The following is a 19,162-nucleotide window of genomic DNA, read 5'->3' on the forward strand; positions in this document are numbered from 1 at the left end:
CTGCCAAATATATTGCAGTTCCACTTATGTTCCCTATACACCAAATATCTGTCAAAGACTTTGCAGGTGAAGTTGGAAACCAAAGTGCTGACCCAGGTGCAAGAACGGATATTGCTTTAACAAACTGCAATGAAACATGCAGATACTATGTTTGTACTGTTCAGACGAACTATAAATGACTATTCTTGTTTCTACAACCCTGGTATAAATATCATATAAACATAGATGGCAACAAATATATCCAAGGAAGAATATTCTACAGTTGAGGATATGAGGTCATACAACTTGACATTAGATGCTATGAACTTTAACAACAACTTCACAAACACCATTAACCCTGAAATGCAAAGTTCTATTATGCCATATGTGAAAGTATGGACTCATACAGGAGGTCAAAAAACTCAATATACAAATGGAGACCGTTCAAACTTTTGGCTTGGCATTCCATTTGCTGACTCAGAAGACTTTATGGGTGGTATTTCAACTGTTGGTACTGTACAAATACAATATACTGGTGACAGAGACGGTCCAAGAAACTGAGAGCAAAGAAGTTTACAAAACAATGCACTTTCACGGAAGATGCTCTTTTGAAGATTCGTTCGATAAACTGCTGGCTCCTCATAGATTGGCATAACGACAGCTTCCATCGAGCAGATTTTGGCAGCAGTCAGTAAGTTGTTCTTGAACTGACTTCTCTCCGTCAAATATTGACAGTACGCCGATTTTGACATAATATTGTAAGATAAACTTACCTTTAGAAATATCTGTAAGTTTTGTTGTTATATTTTGTCAAGTCAAGAACTTTCACCATTTCAGTTATACCAACTTTCTTTTGCTTTATGGAAATATTTTGGTTCAGCAAATATTGCTATTCTATAACATTTACCATTGTTTGTATAAGAACTATTCTGTCAATGTATTGTAGTTTGTGTGTGTAAACTTTGTTCTGCTTCAATCGAAGAGATACTCGAATACGTCCATCTTTTTATTCTAAGTAAAATGTCATTTCCGAAAAAAAGAAGCGTGAGTGTTTCAAAAGGTTTAATGGCGTGGCAGATGTGAAGTTAAATTCACCAACTCAAACAAACAGTCAAAGTGTTGTTGTCAATGTCAAAGACAGAGATGTTGAAGTGGGGAAACCATACGAAGACGAAGATGGTAAAACATTGTTCCTGTAAAAGAACAACCAACATATCCTGAAGTTAGCAGAGACTTAAGTTCTGTTTGCAGATATTCGAAACGACTACCAACAACTGAAAGACAAACTTCAAACTCAGGAGAAGATTTGTCAAGCTTTAAGTATAATGTTAAACTTGGTCGAACACAACCCTGTAAAAGTGAACTCATATTGTCATTGACCTCATGAAGTTTTGAAAGAACTATTGAAACTTTGACAGAGGCAGACGATATAAACATCAAAGAAATAGAACCCGACTTAGTTTGCTGTGGTGTTTCATATAATGTCATTGACAAGATATACGTTATGAAAGGAGGTGAAACGTTGAACTTAAAATATAGTTCCCAGACGTTATAAAAATATTTGACGACCACAACATTTCATTAATATTTGCTAAGTAAAATGGCAGAAGACATAGTGGTTTATACTATTACGACTAAAACCCTGAGTCATATAATTCTATAACAACAAACTTACAAAGTCCTCAAGGACGATATTGTAAACTAACTTTAAACACAATGACGACTAAAGCCTGTTTTGCTCTTTTGACACCAGAAGACTTTATTGTTGTGAATGGTAAAAAATACTCCTTTGAAGATACTTACTCAGATATACCACCAACAGGTTTTGTTGACTTATTTAATACTTTACGTACGAGTGTAACATGTGCTGCAACTAGAGCAGGTTTCATTATGTTTGGATGTCCGACTGAGTTTACTATAAACAATATGAGCTATAATACAAAACTTATTTCTGGTTTTTACTACCAACAGTTTCCTATAACAGGAAAAGGTGTCATACAAGGAATGTCTATTCCATTGACATTAAGCACACCAATCTTATATATTGTTTCAAACTTAGGTTCAAAGTGTTATTCGAATGTCGACAGAAACTATTATGACCAAAAGATACTTATGCGTATAAACAACACTTTCTCTGCTGGTTTGCCTATTGTTCATTCGAATGCAGAATTTTCAACCTTAGTGAACTCAAACACATTGGCAAGTATAACGTTGACATTAGTTGACGCAAACTTTGTTCCTGTAAAACTTTTATGTCCTATGTATTTGTCAATGACGGCAGAAAGTTTCGAATTGGAAGATGCAACTGGTGAAAGTATTGTATTACAAGAACAACTTCAACAACAAATAGCTCAAGAACAACAAATGCAACAAATGCAACAAATGCAACAACAAAGTCAAGAATAAAAAAAATAATTTTTTTATTTTTATAAAAATGTACAGAATAGATGTTTCAGATTTTTATGACTTCCAAGCATTCAGAAATATGTGTCCATTTCGAGACTATAACAAAGCAGTCGAGAATTTGAAACGTTTAGTCATTTATGTTGACTCTGCCCCAGAATGTTATGTCATGAAAGAATGGGATGTTGTCTTTAACAAACCAAGAGCAACAATAGTTTCAGAACAAGAATGTAGACAGAAACTTAAGAAAATAAAAGTTGTACAAGTTGGCATGAAGATGTTAGATGCTTGGGATATCTTATTGTCAAAGTTAGAAGATTTTTCAGTTCGTGGTATAAAGTTATATACACCTTCTCCAAACTTCTATTCTATCTTCACTGGATATAAATATGAACAAGTAGAATGGAAAGAAAAAATATTATAGAAGCTGGTTAGACCATGTCAAAGAAATTATATGCAATGGAAACGAAAAAGTTTTGATATATCTATGTTGGTTTGCAAACATCTTACAACATCCAATGCTAAGATGAAACTGCTCTCATTATAATTGGAAAACAAGGAACAGGTAAGAACACATTCTTTACAGATATCTTGTGCAAACTGTTAGAAGGTTATTCGAATCCAATATGACAAACTAGAAAACATCTGTGGCAAGTTTAACTCCTCAATAGGAGAATATGAAACTTATAGTATGTAACGAACTTCAAAGTATAGATACAACAAAAGTTTGTAACTCAGATGCTTTGAAGAGTCTTATAACAGACAAAGTTGGAGTTGTTGAAAGAAAATATAAAGACCAAAGATTTGTGAAAATGTTGCAAACTTCATTATGGTTTCAAACAATGCTGTTCCGATGAAGTTAGAAAGTTCTGACAGAAGATATGTAGTTGTCAGAACGTCAGATTCTCATATGCAAGATACAGAATATTTTGACGACTTAGCAGAAACTTTGACATCTGACTTTTACAACCACTTGTTCTCATACTTTATGACATTAGATATTTCAAAGTTCAATCCAAGACAAATTCCACATACCGAAGAGAACAAACATTGTTAGAAGCAAACAAGTGTAATGAACTGTTCATAGATGAGACTAACTTTGAGTGTTTAGATGAAAGGTCATTGTACGATTCGTATAAACAATATTTCAAGAAATATGGTTATATGACAGCGTCTAAACGTACATTCTTGGCAATGTCAAAAGTCTTTTAGATGTTCAGAATGGTAGTTATACAAAGAAAAATTTTTATGAGTAAATTTTAAAAAAATATTTTTTATTCCGATAGAAAAGATGACGAAATTCATCTCAGTAAATAAGTACATGACAGAAGTCAAAGAAGAACTAGACCCATTCGCTTATTTGAATGTTTACTTCTACCATTTTGAAAAGTCTTCATTCAGCCAAAGTTTTGGAACATCGAACCAGTTAAGTTTGCTGTGACTAAAAATGGTGCGAAATTTGAAGAACTTAGACATAGAAGGTTTTTAGCAGTCAAAGAAAGTTTTGACAGAAGGTTTTCAAACCTTAAAGAAGGCAAAGCATACAAACTTGTTATACCTATATGAACCAAGAAAGCAGACGACTATGAATATTATGAGTCTAAAGTTGTAGAAGTTCAAGGTAAATTGGTAAAAAGATTTTAGAGTCTAAGCCAGTGTTTACTCCTAAGAGGAGAAGAAACATTGACATTGACCCAGAAATGTTCTAAAAATAAAATTTATTTTTTACATGTCAAATTCTTTTTCTCTGGAACTGGTTCAGGTTCTTTCTTCTCTTCTACTTTCTTCTCTTTCTTTTCTCTCTTCTCTTCTTTGGTAGTTATGTCAAATTTCTCCGAACCATATTTCTGTAAAAGTTCTTTGTCCTCTTAATAGCTCATCTATTCTGTTTCCTATTTCATCTTCAAGAACAGCGCATGTGTTTTTGCATTCTAAGAACTTTGTTGGACTTCATCTTTCCAAGAGGCGTCATCTCTGTCAACAAGTCTGTCATTGACAAACTTAAAGACTTCTCTGCCTAATGTTTTATGGTTCTTGTCATATTCCCAGAAACAGAACTTTAGAACAAATTCACCTTTCTTTTTACACTATGTAAGATTTTATGGTCGACAGATGTTTTGCTGTCAAAAAGCTTGTCTCGAATATAGATAGCGAAATCGCTAGACAATTTTCTAAAGATAAAAATTTTAATTTTTCTAAAAATATGTTAGAAAAAAAGTTTGCTGACATTGACAAGAAATTTGAGAATTTTTAAACAAGAACAAGAGGAAGTTAGAAAATGCTCAGATAAACATACATGACAAGTCTTATTTGCTCAGAATGGTATAACAGGTCTAATTGCACCACCTGGGTCGGGTAAGACTTTCACTTATCTTAAAATGGCTGCACAACAACAAGAACTAGATGAGAGAACCCATTCTATGAGTTAGTTGTTTATTGTAGTACTTCTGGTCAATTTGACCAAACCGTCAATTCGTTCAAAGATATTATAAAGAAGTCTAAGTATAGTATGTATAAAGATACTGAGTTGTTAGATTGGATAAAGAAGTACCAAAGAAGAGTTTTGAATACAATGCTATAAATGAGTATATAAATTTCTAAGTTTAAAGACCCAAATGAGGAAATGCAGAGAATATTAGAGAAGAAACACTTCAGAAACAAACAGAAAGAGATAGAATACATTTCGAAGAAATTGCAATCTTACGATTGGAAGACATACCCTCATAGGTGTCTTCTTATCTTAGATGATTTCGCCTCTCATCCTTTGTTAAAGAAATAGAGAACAAGATATTGTCGAATTCTTAAGAAGCTCAGACACTTTAACATCTCAGTTGTCATTTGTGTACAGACAAGCAAAATAGTTAAGTAAGATGTTAAAAGAATACTTACTGACATTATACTTTTCCCCGATTGTCCGAAACGATTTCATGAACTTATGAAAGAGTCCATGGCAGGTAATTTGACAGACATGAACTATGGAGGAAGTACAAAGTCATACAAGACCCTCATACTTCTTCAGAATTCATATCTACGCAAACAAAGTTCAAATTGTAAAAGTCAAGCGTAAAAAATCTACAGTGTTTAGTCTTAGTAAGTCTGTGTGGTGCTGGGGCTGTCGGTTCTTTCTGGCTTTGGAAGGCATTCAGAAGAGGAACGTCATCATCCGTTTGTGTCCTGTCGGAAGGAAGACTTTCCAGTTGTCGGGAAAAACTTTTCCTGTCGGAAGGAAAATATTTTTCTGTCGGATGGAAAATTTTTTTCTGAAGTTCGACAAAAAGTTCTAATTTCGAAAATTTGAATGGTTTACGGACGGACAAACTGGAAAATTTTTCTTGTCGGATGAAAATTTTTTCTTGTCGTGGAAAAACTTTTTCTGTCGAAGGAAGAACTTTTCTTGTCGGATGGAAGGACTCGGAATGCCAGAAGATTTGACAAGGCAATTTACTTTATAGAGCTACCTGAGCCATCTGAAGTCAAGCGTAAAAATAAATGTTCATCTACCCTACTTGTTTGAAGGTGTCAAAATACTCTGTTATTTTTTCCTTCAGTAGCGGTAAGTCTTCTTTGAATGTAAGTATTGTACACCTTTTATCATAGTGTGTTTGAAGGTAACGTATCTTGAACTATTTTCACATCTTCATTCGTGTCATTGAAATCGGTAAGTTTTCGCGATAGAACCAATTTCTGTCAGATTTGTAAATCTTAGCAAGGTCGTAAAAGCTTTTGTTGTTTCTTCTGACTAAATGCAACATAACCATATCTTTATCTTCTTCATTTTCCATCTCTTCAGTATAAATCATATACTTATAGTTCTTTTCCTTACCTTTTGGTACCGAACGTGGTATTCTTTTCTGAATGCTTTTGTCTTCTTTCATCATATCTTCTCTCTGCTTTGTACAAAGTTCGTCAAGTAGCATAAGTATGTAGATTGCATAACGAGGTGAAGCCCACATTGCTATTGAACTAACTAGGAACTTATGAACATATATACCTTTTAGATGTGATGGTAAGTTTTGTCTGTCTTGGTACATCTTTTTAAGTTCTACATGTTCAAACTCACTGAGGAGTTCATGAGTGCTATCTAATTCAAACCAGTCTTGTGGTTTCTTAGTATCTGGTGCAAAACATGCTGTCAAAATACTTTGCATTTGGTACATATCGTCTTTGACCGAACGAATGAGACGGAGTTGTTTGTTAAACTGTATGTACTCGTATTCTTCATTTATAGCTTCATGGACTATAACTGTTGTTGTGTTCTCTGTTGTTGACATATCTGTCTTTACATACAAAATAAAAAAATAAATAAAAATAAAACTAACTTTATTTTTTCTATCTTAAGGAAATTCACGAATTTCATCGTATATGTTTTGTCAAGACTTCTTCGTAAATGTTTTGTCACCTCTTGAATTTTCATGATTTCATCGTATATGTTTTGTCAAGACTTCTTCGTAAATGTTTTGTCACCTCTTGAATTTTCATGATTTCATCGTATATGTTTTGTCATGATTTCATCGTATATGTTTTGTCAAGACTTCTTCTTCGTAATGAGCGTAAATGACCAAAAAATAATGTTTAGGGTAGATGGGTAGATCTAACCCGATATCTAACCTCATTTCTACCCTCATGAATTTTCATGATTTCATCGTATATGTTTTGTCATGATTTCATCGTAAATGTTTTGTCATGATTTCATCGTATATGTTTTGTCATGATTTCATCGTATATGTTTTGTCAAGACTTCTTCGTAAATGTTTTGTCAAAACTTCTTCGTAAATGTTTTGTCATGATTTCATCGTATATGTTTTGTCAAGACTTCTTCGTACATGTTTTGTCAAGACTTCTTCGTATATGTTTTGTCAAAACTTCTTCTTCGTAATGAGCGTAAATGACCAAAAAATAATGTTTAGGGTAGATGGGTAGATCTAACCTGATATCTACCCTCATTTCTACCCCAGTTATTTTATAAGCGTTTTACATGGTAAACATTGTGAATTCGTGAAATTCTAAACAATTTCGTAGCTTCTATTTCTTCTGTCATACATCGAATGTTTTAACAATGCCGAAGGTTTCTTTATATTTCTTCTTGACTCTGAAGAAGGAAATCGTCAGCTGTTGGATAGTTTTGTTCAGAAATTCTAACATGTCCAATTTATCTCTGCTGGTTTCTCTGCCTCCCTCTTTAAGTCAGCATAGTCGTTTCGCATACGTTCTATCTCTTTGACGGAGTAGTTATATTTCCTCATTGCTGCTTTTACATTTAGAACATTGTGGTTCATTTTTGCGTATTTCTGAAACCTACCTGCTAGTATGACTAAGCGTCAATTGCTCTCTTTAACTCAAAAGTTGCGGGGTTTATCTGTTCATTCCATATCTTACCTCTTCTATCTTTATCTCTTATCTGCCATACACATTCAGCAACTAACGAACACAGTTGTCTAGGTCTTAAACTCCCCAGATTGTTAATGTCAGAGATGTTCTTATATACCATATCGCAATCTTTGTCCATGACTTTGTGTTGCAATGAAATCAAGAAACTCATAGTTAACCTCGTATGAACTTCTTATTTCTACTGAGTCAGTTGTTGACTTCTATTTCATCGAATTCTGGAATAGTAAGCTTTTGTTGTTGATTTCAGGCAATTTGGTAAATGGTCAATAATATCCTGCATTTCATAAAGATATTCTTCATCTTTTCATCTTTTGCAGTGCAATCTAAATCTCCTTGGAGAAGTTCTTGCTTTATTCTCTGGATTTCTGTTTCGAAGTATATGAAGAAAGAATGAAGCTTTTCATCTTCACTAACATTGAGTTGGGTTCATGACTAACGAGTTTGGTGCTGTTGTTGCTAACATGTTCTTACAATAAAAATAAAAATATTTTTTTAAAAAAACTAACTTTATTTTATTTCGGGAAAATTCATGAGGAGTAGAAACATGTACGAAGAAGTCTTGACAAACATTTACGATGAAAACATGACAAAAACATTACGATGAAATTCATGACAAAACATTTACGATGAAATCATGAAAATTCATGAAAATTCAAGAGGTAGAAAAGAGTAGAAAAAGGTTAGATATACCCATCTACCCTAACATTATTTTGGTCATTTACGCTCATTCCGATGAAGAAGTCTTGACAAACATTTACGAAGAAATTTTGACAAACATTTACGAGAAGAAGTTTCGACAAAGCATATACGATAGAAGTTTCGACAAAACATTTACGATGAAATCATGAAAATCATTGAAAATCAAATTCAGAGGTAGAAAAAGAGTTAGAAAAAGGTTAGAATACCCATCTACCCTAAAATATATTTTGGGTCATTTACGCTCATTAACGAAGAAGTTTCGACAAAACATTTACGATGAAATTCATGAAAATTCAAAGAGGGTAGAAAAGAGGTTAGAAATGAGGTTAAGATATACCCATCTACCCTAACATTATTTTTGGTCATTACGCTCATTACGAAGAAGTTTCGACAAAACATTTACGATGAAATTCATGAAAATTCAAGAGGGTAGAAAGAGGTTAGAAAAGAGGTTAGATAATCCATCTACCCTAAAATATATTTTTCAATACTTTTCAGCACTTTCCGCTATTGTATATGAAAGACAATTCGAGATAAAAGTCATAGTACAATGTATATATGCTGCACACCGTTTGTTTGAACCAAATTGAAAGTCAGAAACTGTTACTAGGTGTTCGTAGAAATTAGAAGCAAAGTCATAAAAGTCCTTACCGATACAAAGAAACTGTGTTGCTTGAACTGAAACTTGCATGACACATAACATTTTGAGGGTCGAACACGTTTCTATAAACTGTCAAATTGCTGTGACGTATAAATTTAAACGGACCGTCAGGTGCAATGGTTCGTCTGGTTTAGTAACCGAAAGAATGTGCCCAAGAACGTTTGTCTACTCCCAAAATAAAAACTCTGTACCTCTTGGAGGGTTAATTTCAATCCTTGAAAATGAAACGGTGGAGTTTCTTGTCATAATTCTAGTTCACATAGTATGTTCCATTTAGTAAAGAGTCGTATTTTCTTGAAATTCCCAATAATATTGTTCATTTGAGTTTGAAAGTCATTTAGAGTTTCTCAAGACTTTCGTCTGAACGAACTGAAGATTCTCATCTTCGTCAAATTTGTCTATAGACCACCAACCTTTATATACTGCCATGAAAATATACTACGAACATAAATGCGTTAGTTCTATTTGAAACAAAACTCTCTAAATCCTATTGCCTTTGCATCTGAAGGACTTTGAAGCCAACGAATTGGATAGTCAAACCTGTATGTTCGGGATGAAAATTTCTTCATCTGATATTGTCCTACCAAGCATATTTAAAGATATAGTCTAACGTTTTGTATCTGCTGACTTTGTTTTTTTCAACCTGAAGCATTTAATATATGTAAAAATATATTGTTTTAAAAACGTTTTTTACTTCATTTTCTCATCTAACAACATGTTGTCTGACTGCTTGAGGGTTAGGTTGGTACCATTCGAACTTGACACTTGCAATTCCTTCAATTGCATTCAAAATGTCTGAGTCGGAGTCAACCATTTGTTCTCTCTTTGTAGTCTTGAAAGCGTCAAGAAGTTTTGCAGCTGTTTGTTTCATTGCCATTTGCATAGTAAATGTGACCATCCAAATCTGTTATGGTCAATCTGAGATTGTATCCTTTCTTATTTCCATCTTGAATTGCAGCAAGTACTCCATGAGCCTCTTTGTTCTTTCCTTCGTCAAAGTTTACTGTAAAGTTCGACCAGATGTAATTTGACTTCTAACTTCACGTACTTCTCATATGCATATCTTGTTCTTTCCATGGGAGCATGACCATCCTCTGCACTACCTTTTTTCCTTCTCAAAGGATGCAATTGTTCGTCATGTTTCCAGTAAATCTGGCAAAGCCGTCGTGTCCTTCAACTTGAGGTTCACTAACATCGAAAGGCATGTTCATAGACGTTCTTCTTCTAACCTCTCTAGTCTGTTTGGATAATTTGCACGTGCTGTTTCCAAATCCATTTCGTAGGTCAGACCAGCCAGTTTGTCATAGACTTTTATGGGTCTTCCCTTCCTATATTAAAATTCTTCGAAACTCTCCAACCATATCTTTTGCAACTCTGCTTTTTATTCTAGCAGACTTTCTATCCATTCTATATGGGGGCATTTTTATAAAAATAAAAAAATGTTTTTTTCTTTACTTAACATAACCGCCTGCTGCCATAAGTCTTTGACGCCAACCCATACCAGCTAATGAGGTTGACTTGGTTTAGTTTGGAAACTAAACTTTGGTTTTTGGTTTATCTTCCGTTTTTGGTTTCTCTTCTTCTATCGGTTTTTCGTTTCACTTTTCGGTTCCTCTGACTTTACTTCACTTGCAGGAACAGTTGTGTTGTCAACATCTTCATAAATATCATATGCCATTTGTTTTTGTTTCCTTTCAACTTTTTGTGTTTGTTGTAAAGTTTAGAATATTTCGACTCTAAGTCAATGAGATGTTCTATAATGAACTGTTGGTCAGTGAAGTAAACTTTTCCATCTGTTGTCTCGAAAGCTCCTTCAGACTTCAATATTTTATTTGTGAGAGTCTGTTTCTTTTTTGAGATACTAGCCGTTCCATTTCTATGAAAAGTGACTTTATAGTTAGGGTTTGTATTTCCAGACCTGGCACTTTCTATTATTGAATTTTTCTCTTCATCTGTAAGTCTTTGACAGGTTTTGACAATGGTTCTGAACTTTTTTGTTTTGGTGTCAAATCTACGGTTTCAACTTCTTCGGTCATTTCATCTCAGTAAAAAATTTTAGTTTGGTTTGTTTTCAAACTGGTTGTTGTTGTTTTTTAAGTCGGTCTAAAACTTCCTGAGGTATAGGAAGAACTTGACAAACACGTGTGTGGTGTAACTGCTGGAAGCCGACAAATCCATCTTGAACCCATTTGTCTCAATGCTGATTGTTCATTATTCATCTCAGTAAAAAACTTTTACATTCCCCACGTTTAGGCGGTTGAGGTTGGTTATTGTTTACCCACTGTTGTGCATGGTTATATCCTCTGTTAAAGAATCTTTCACCTTGGTCCATATAGTGTTCCTGCTTGGTTATAGTAGTCATTTGCTTTGTTATAAATAGTTTCCTGCTTGTCTTCCTACATTGTCCATCCATCCTTGAACTTTCCTCTTGTTTCAGGATTTGGAATAAGATTTGCTGCATCTCGTGCTACATCCCAACCTTTCTGTACAGTTTGTATAATAGGTTGTGCTTTCTCTTTAAGTATACCTAATGTACTCAAAATCTTCCTTCCAACTCCAAATACACCTCTGGCTATTGTTCCCACTGCGGGCAAAAATCTGGATGCAAACTCCTGCTAATGCGCCAAATAAACCATTTCTTATGGGTTAAAAAATGACGAATCCAAACAAGGACCCCTATGTTTTCTAAAGCGACAAAGAAAGCACTCATGATAAAAATCTTTAGTTCAACACCAAATGCTTGGTTTATGGATATCTTGGAAAACATTCCGAGGTATAGAGAAGATGGACCTCCATACTGGCTAATATTTGTCGGTCAAAACACAAGATACTGTGAAGCCATACCATTATGGTCCAAAATATTTTAGATGTGAAAACTGCTTTGACAATATTCGTTGACACAATACCATCAACAAAACTGACATCTGACTGTGAAAGTTTCTTTCAAATCAGATGATGTAAAAAACTATCTGCGTTCAAAAAATGTAAACCAATATTTCATTGTCGACCAAAACCATTCTGCTCTTGTGTCATTGACGGTTGTATAAAATGTTAAGAGACTTAAACCAACCACAAGGTGGTGAAAGCATGTATATGACGAATATAGACACTTCTCCCAGGCAAAGATGAGACAAGTTTTAAATATTTACAATAACAGTAAACAAAAAGGTTTGGGAAACCACTCCCCCGAAGAAATGAAAAACAACCCTGACTTAGAGAAAGACTATATATTTAATAATTTAGTCAAAAGAGACAAACAAGAAAGAATGCCGGGCTTCAAACTTAAGAAAGGTGACAAAGTAAAAATAGAAATACCTAAACGCGACCCATATGAAAATACTATTGACTATGACAACAATGGGAACTCGACAGGTACTCACATTCGTGTTCGTAAAAATAGAAGAAAGTATACAAGAGAATATATGAAGTTTTAGGCAAACATGGCAAAATGTACACACTGCAAGCAGAAGATAAAAACTACTATTGTCAGACCTCGTTTCAAACTTGTTAAGGTTCAAGTGGTATACTTTCAAAGACAGTTCCTAACAAATATAAGACAACTCCTGACGAATATGCTAAAGAAGTTGAAAATGACGACTAAGCATTTCTATACCATGCGTAAACTGTCATGTAAGGTGGCATGTATTCTTTACTTTGTCCCGTTGTTTGCGTATACCCTGAAACGCGATGTGTATGGTTTCCTTCTCCCTGTGTGCTACCCCAGAAACAATTTATAGCAAACTGAACGTTGTCTTTAACATCATATCCTTTACCTTTTTTCATTGCTGACCAATCCCAAAATCTATGCTTATGCCAACCTGCTTGAGATGTACTTAAATCTATGTAGTGACTGTGCGCAGGTAAGTTTTCACCTGAAATTGTTTTACTTCCACCTGTTTCCTTTGAAGAGTTTGCACAATACAAAAACCTGTCGACTATTTGAGTCCAAGTTCCGAGACCAAGTACTACTTCTGGTCTGTAGAGTTCATTGACGTGTAAATAGAACCTATAGGATATAGTGTTTGAAGTATTTCTGTCTTTAACGTTTCTGTTTTTGTCAGCTTTTTTATCTAACTCATCGTTAACATATGTTTTGTCAGCTTTTTTATCTAACTCATCGTTAACATATGTTTTGTCAGCTTTCTTATCATATAAATCTTGAGCAGTGAATTTAACATTGTTTTCATCCTCCATGACATAGACATTTCTACATCTAGTGTATTTCATCGTCGTTATGTCTTCATCCGATGTTAAACCTTGTGGAAAGTTAGGAGGTTTCCAATTTAATACATCCCCACCAGTTCCATCAGGTTCTTCAACCGTTCCTGCAATATTTTCTATACCAACAGTTGCGAAGAAATCGTGTGTATGTCCAACGTCACTTTTCTTGTTTAAGGTTTCTTGTAAGTTTGTAATATTTGCAATGGTATGTGTATGAGTCTTTTTAGAATATTCGTTTTCAGCTCTTGTCACTTCACTTGACATTTTATTGTCAACATATGTTTTGTCTGCTAGTTCAGGATGAGTATGTTCTTTCGTTGCATATGTTGCATCTGCTCTGTCATGTTCTTCTTGAACTTTTTCAATGACATACTCTTTGTCAGCTTTGTTGTCAACATCTGCTTTCAAAAGAAGTTCTTTTATAGGTTTCTCGTTTAAAGTTCCTTTTGTTGGATTTATACAAACAGTATGGTTCTTACTGTCTTGAAACAGAAACTCGTCTGTCAATGGGTTTATCGTCAGTTTTAAGTTTCCTTCTTTCAATGACTCAGATATCTTAGAATAGTTTGAAAAGTTTGTTGTGTTCTTATTTAGAGCTTGCACAATGAGTTGTCGGTTGTGTTGTATTTCTCTCATAGACGCTGTTTCTTTCGACATTTTTATTCTAGATAAAATATGCTTTCAATAGAAAAAGAAAATTCAAGAGTTGCTACAACTAAACCATTAGATGAACTTTTTACTAATGTCGGTCAAAAGTTTGAGACAGAGACCGTAAAGCATGAAGGCTATCGTTTTGACTACCCATTAAGATGGTTAAGAGACCATCTGTCACAAAAGCTATTGGCTTTCGTAGAATGAAGTTTGTGTCTGTAGAAGATAAAAGTTTTCCATTTATTGTAAGGTTTCATATAGATTATATATCTGAAGGGAAACGAAAAATGTGGGAAGAAATTGAGCTAATACAAGTTGACCTTTCATCTTCTCTACAGACTGCGTTAAAAAATATAGAAGATAAATAAATTCATGTTATGCAAAATATGCTGATGAATATGCAAATACCGAGAGCACACTTTATGTGAGAATTGTATATGACAAACAAAATTCACAAGTGTCATTTCAAATCTACGAAGACAATCCAAAGAAAGACGAACAAATATATACAGAATTCACTGCAATGTCATGGTATTATTTGCAAAGAATGTTAAATCAGAAAGTCGAACTTCCTTTAGCAAATATTTACAGTCGATATGCAAGAGATGAACCATATTTATTTAAAGATGTTTTCGACCCAGCTGCTATTATTGTTCATGCTTCATTTTCTGGCGCCCAAAACTCTTTCTTATGCTTGGCAAATGACTTTTACGAAAAACCTACAAAGTTATACGAACCACCAAGTGGAAGTATTTCAGACTTTCAAGTATGGTTTACTACAGATGGAAGAAAAAGAATAATTCCATTATACCATGCGTTTTACTTAGAACTTAGTTTCATATACAACTACTATCGAACGGTAAAAATATAATTTTTTAATACGGTTGAGGTGTTGGATTTGGTTGCCAACTAGACTGTGGTGCAGGTTCAGGCTGTTGTATAACAGGAGCTTGCTCTTCTGGTTCAGGGTCTTTAGGTATAATACCAACAAACTGACCTACTCTTTTACCAATATTTTTGACACCGTTCCAAATTCCTTTTCCGACAGATTTTATTCCATTCCATATACCTCTTCCAACATTTCGAAAGAAGTTTCCTATCTTACTGAAGAAACCCATTTTACTATATGTAAAAATCTAATGTCCGCCTAGTCTCTTACGTTTCCTGTTGAGTTCCATAGCATTCTTTAACTGGAGCTCATACATTCTGTTTCTCCTCTGGTAGAAAACATATTCTGGGTCAACTCCTGTGTTTGCGTCATCTGCATAAAGTTGTTTATATCCCACTTCAGGGTTTGTATAAAACTCTTTCCATCTCATATTTGCATACCATGGTGGCAAACCTAACGCAGCGTCATTTGACATGGCAGTTTGCATTTGTACATCTGTTGGCACTTGACCATAGTTTGCCATTGCAGTTTGTATTCTAACTTCATTTGGAATATTCTCTGGGTTTGGTTGTCCAGGTTGCTGTGCATTCGCTAAGTTCTGTGCGTCCATTTAATATTAGATAAAAATATCTCTTACGAGTACATATGCTGAACATTTGCAGGCATTGGTTCATCTTCATATTCTCTATATCTTTCTGCCACGTCAAATAAATAAATGACACAATGGAAAAAACCTAAAACAAGTAGTCCTATTTCAAACCACATTTACTTACTAATAAAATTTCTTTATTGTGACACTTTCTCCAGTTTATAGGACCTCTCTCATATTCTATCTTGTCATATATATAAACTCATAGTCATGTATGTCCTCTAACCATCTCATAACGGTTTCCAAACCACTTTTATCGGATGTAAAGTAAAAGCATGGATGGTTATGTAAAACGTCTAAAGTTTCTAAAGAGTCTCTCAAAGTCCAGTCTACTTGGTATTGAAAATCCCATGTGTTATAGAACGGCGGGTCCACTATAAAGAAAACATTTTCCTTGTCTTTATATTTTTCATACAAATCTGTCCAATGACATCTCACAAACTCTATACCCTCAATATATTTATCTATGTCCTCTTTGAAAACATTTGTATAGTTAAGATATAAAACTTTTGACATAAGTGTTTCAATGTCATGAACTCTTATAGCACCACTATATAATAGTCTAGCAGATATACTATCCCAGTCTATATATTCTGCTTTTTTCAAAACCTCTCTCACAATATTTTTGTTATCTAATGGTATACGTTCCATCTTACCTATAGGTATCTTTTCTTTTAACTCTTTCAATATTTTGTTTGTGTCTGGTATATGTTTGAGACGGTCCATATAGTTGTCGAAGTCATTGCATATAATCTTTGAGTCTGGGAATATTGTATGGCACAAATGGGATATATAGAAACTTCCACCGAACAAATCTACAAATGTTAGACCATTCGGTAGTTTCTTAAGTTCTCTCAATAGAATATCTTTACATCTACTCTTATTTCCAAAGAAGGGTAACGGTGGTTTTGTAAAATTCATTTTATATACAATAAAAATGTTTTTTCCTGAAAAGTGACAGAAAAGTGACAAAACATGTACGAAGAAGTCTTGAAAATTCAAGAGGGTAGAAAAGAGGTTAGAAAAGAGGTTATATCTAACCTTCTACCCTAAACATTATTTTTGTCTGATTTTACGAAGAAGTCTTGACAAAACATGAAAACATATATAATTTGTGAAAAGCTCCTGGAAGACCCGTATATAAGAACTTCATTTATACTAAACATCTTCAGGGCTAGAAGGCACGAAGTGCCTGGAAGCCCCACTACCTTTTTTTTTTTTTTTTTTTTTTAAATTTGATAAACGATGACCAGCAATAAAATTATGGTGCCGATCATGTTTTGAGAACTTATTCTGGTTAATATGACATATCTCTCATGCAATAAAATTATCTAACGGATGGGTAACATCATTTGGATTTATAACTGTATGCATTTAGCATCAAAATCGAGTGATAAAAGACCAAATCCAGAGAATTAGAAATTTTCAGCTAAAAAAGCTTGCAATAAAGAAGCTAGTAGAGGCAGGTGAAGAGTGTATTGAACATGGAAAGATTGAAGAAGTTAAAATACTCAGTAAAAAAAAAGAAGAAGAGTATCGATTACGTGCTCAAAAACAACGAAAATTAGATAAAGAAAAGGAATATCTCAAGAACTTCAAACAACAAAATGAAGGTAAAATACTAAAGATTATTGCTTAATTCAATCAATTTAATCTAATAATTGTTACCCGTTCAGAAACAAACAACAACACATGTAAAATACAGCAAAGTAAAGTTAGAGAAACCATCAGCCATCATATTTTTGTAAACCATCATCAAAGTTAAGTTATCGAAAATCAATTACTCGAGAGATACATGATATCACTAGTTTGAAGCATGGTTTCATTTTATATGAATTGTCAAATGTTAATTTGCATATAAATACAGTTAATATGATAATAAAATCACATGAATAAAATATTAAATATAGAGAAATGTTATTTTGGGGAAAATTAGTTTGATTTAGTCAAAAGATAAACGAATTCAAACGATAATTTCCTTAAGGACATCACGTGTGATAGCCTCTGTGATTTCATGGTTCCAGCCAAATGGCTTGCCACCTGTTGTGTCCATGACCATCTTCGTAGCTTTATCGACATCTCCTGGCTTGACTTCAGAAGCACCTTCCCACTCATGGACAGTCAATACGTGGCCTAACTTGATTGACCACTGCTGAAGAAGATCAATGAACTTCTTTGCTTTCTCTTCGTCAGAGCCCTCGTGGATATCAAATACACGCTCTGCAGAACGAGCCATCAGGTAACCGCGTGTTGAGATGAGCTTCCTGAGAAGGCGTGGAGCAACCATTGCCAATGTTGCACCGTGATCGATTCCATATTCAGCCGTAAGCTGATGGCCGATTACGTGAATGCCCCAGCATGTCTCCTTTCCGAGTGTGAAGATAAAGTTGAGAGCGAATGTAGCTGCAGTGATGAGTCTTCCATGCAACTCGAGAGATGAATTTGGCTTCATGAGATCATCTGATATATCAACGAGCTCACGCATGATGGACATCCAGAAGTTATCCATCATTGGGTTAACTTGACCAGTGATCAACTGATCAACACAATGAGTCATAGCATCATAGAGGCCATTACGAAGCTGGCGTGGTGGAAGCGTCATTGTGTACTTCGGATCAATGAGAGAAAACTTAGGAAAAGTAATCTGACTTGCACTGCCAAGCTTCTCTCCTGTTGCTCTCTTCGAGATGACGAAGTTGCAGTTCCATTCTGAACCTGTTGCTGGGAGTGTCAAGACGGATCCAACTGGGATGTTTGTCTTTGGATAGTTGTTCTTTGAAAGTATCTCCCATGGATCAATAGAAGGATCAAGTTTGGCACCAACTGAAATGAACTTTGTAGCATCGATTGTTGAGCCACCTCCGACAGCAAGGAGTAAATCTGGCTTGAATTCACAAACAACTTTGATGATCTCCATGCAGCGAGAATAATCAGGGTTTGGTTGGATACCACCTTCCCAACGAGCTTCGACTTCAAGTTCGCTTAAAGCTTTTGTGACATCAGCACGGGCACCATTCTTATCAATGGAACCACCTCCAAAAATAACAACAACTTTAGATTTCGGCTGTACAAACTTATTAAGATGTTCAAGAACAGCATTTTCTCCAAATCCAACTTGTGTTGTGTTAGTCCAGAGCCACTTCATTAAAGTAAAATGAACTGACTTCCTAGAACTATTCAAAAAGATTTTCAAAATACATTCACAAAAAAATTGTGCAGTGATAAAAATATTATTATTATTTTTCAAATGTTAAAATATTTCGGTTAATGCAATGCTATAAAATGAATTATATTCAAACTAATTTCTCTATGAAATTTTTTTCTATGTCTTAGATAATATAAGATAATATCATGTGGGAATGATGAAATTTATAACGATGATCAATTTTATCACAATTAATTGTAAAAGTGACAAATAAATTGTAAATTCCATCAACAATTCCTCTTCTCAAAATTTGATTTTTAATTCTAAAGTAAAAGATATTTAAATTATTAAATAATACAAGATAAACTTCTTTGTATTTATCAAATGGTCTGGTAACAAATAAATTGAGAACATATTTGAGTCTGAATACGAAATTTTGATAGTACATTGAATTTTTTTGTGAGAAGTTTTGACATA

General features: G+C 34.2%; 4 protein-coding genes and 1 pseudogene across 5 annotated transcripts, besides 1 other annotated feature; 2 read left to right on the forward strand and 3 right to left on the reverse strand.

Moving 5' to 3' along the window:
* Positions 1-13,888: part of a mobile genetic element that runs on past the window's edge.
* TVAGG3_0734760 (uncharacterized protein) lies at positions 1,984-2,385 on the forward strand (the record flags this gene model as incomplete). Its single annotated transcript, XM_051244664.1, has 1 exon — positions 1,984-2,385. The coding sequence occupies one exon, from the start codon at positions 1,984-1,986 to the stop codon at positions 2,383-2,385; it is 402 nt and encodes a 133-aa protein (XP_051091251.1).
* Positions 5,880-6,653, reverse strand: TVAGG3_0734770 (annotated as a pseudogene). The gene has a single exon. A coding segment is annotated over exon 1 (774 nt).
* A 661-nt stretch (positions 13,889-14,549) lies between the features above and the next one.
* Positions 14,550-14,873, forward strand: TVAGG3_0734780 (uncharacterized protein; the record flags this gene model as incomplete). Its single annotated transcript, XM_051244665.1, has 1 exon — positions 14,550-14,873. The coding sequence occupies one exon, from the start codon at positions 14,550-14,552 to the stop codon at positions 14,871-14,873; it is 324 nt and encodes a 107-aa protein (XP_051091252.1).
* Positions 14,874-15,138: 265 nt separating this feature from the next.
* On the reverse strand, positions 15,139-15,501 carry TVAGG3_0734790 (uncharacterized protein; the record flags this gene model as incomplete). Its single annotated transcript, XM_051244666.1, has 1 exon — positions 15,139-15,501. One exon carries the CDS (start codon positions 15,499-15,501, stop codon positions 15,139-15,141), a length of 363 nt encoding a protein of 120 aa, XP_051091253.1.
* Positions 15,502-17,503: 2,002 nt separating this feature from the next.
* On the reverse strand, positions 17,504-18,685 carry TVAGG3_0734800 (alcohol dehydrogenase YQHD family; the record flags this gene model as incomplete). Its single annotated transcript, XM_001327683.1, has 1 exon — positions 17,504-18,685. One exon carries the CDS (start codon positions 18,683-18,685, stop codon positions 17,504-17,506), a length of 1,182 nt encoding a protein of 393 aa, XP_001327718.1.
* Between the last annotated feature and the right edge of the window lie 477 nt (positions 18,686-19,162).

Source organism: Trichomonas vaginalis, chromosome III (assembly GCF_026262505.1).
Source record: "Trichomonas vaginalis G3 chromosome III, whole genome shotgun sequence".
Classification (NCBI taxonomy): domain Eukaryota; phylum Parabasalia; order Trichomonadida; family Trichomonadidae; genus Trichomonas; species Trichomonas vaginalis.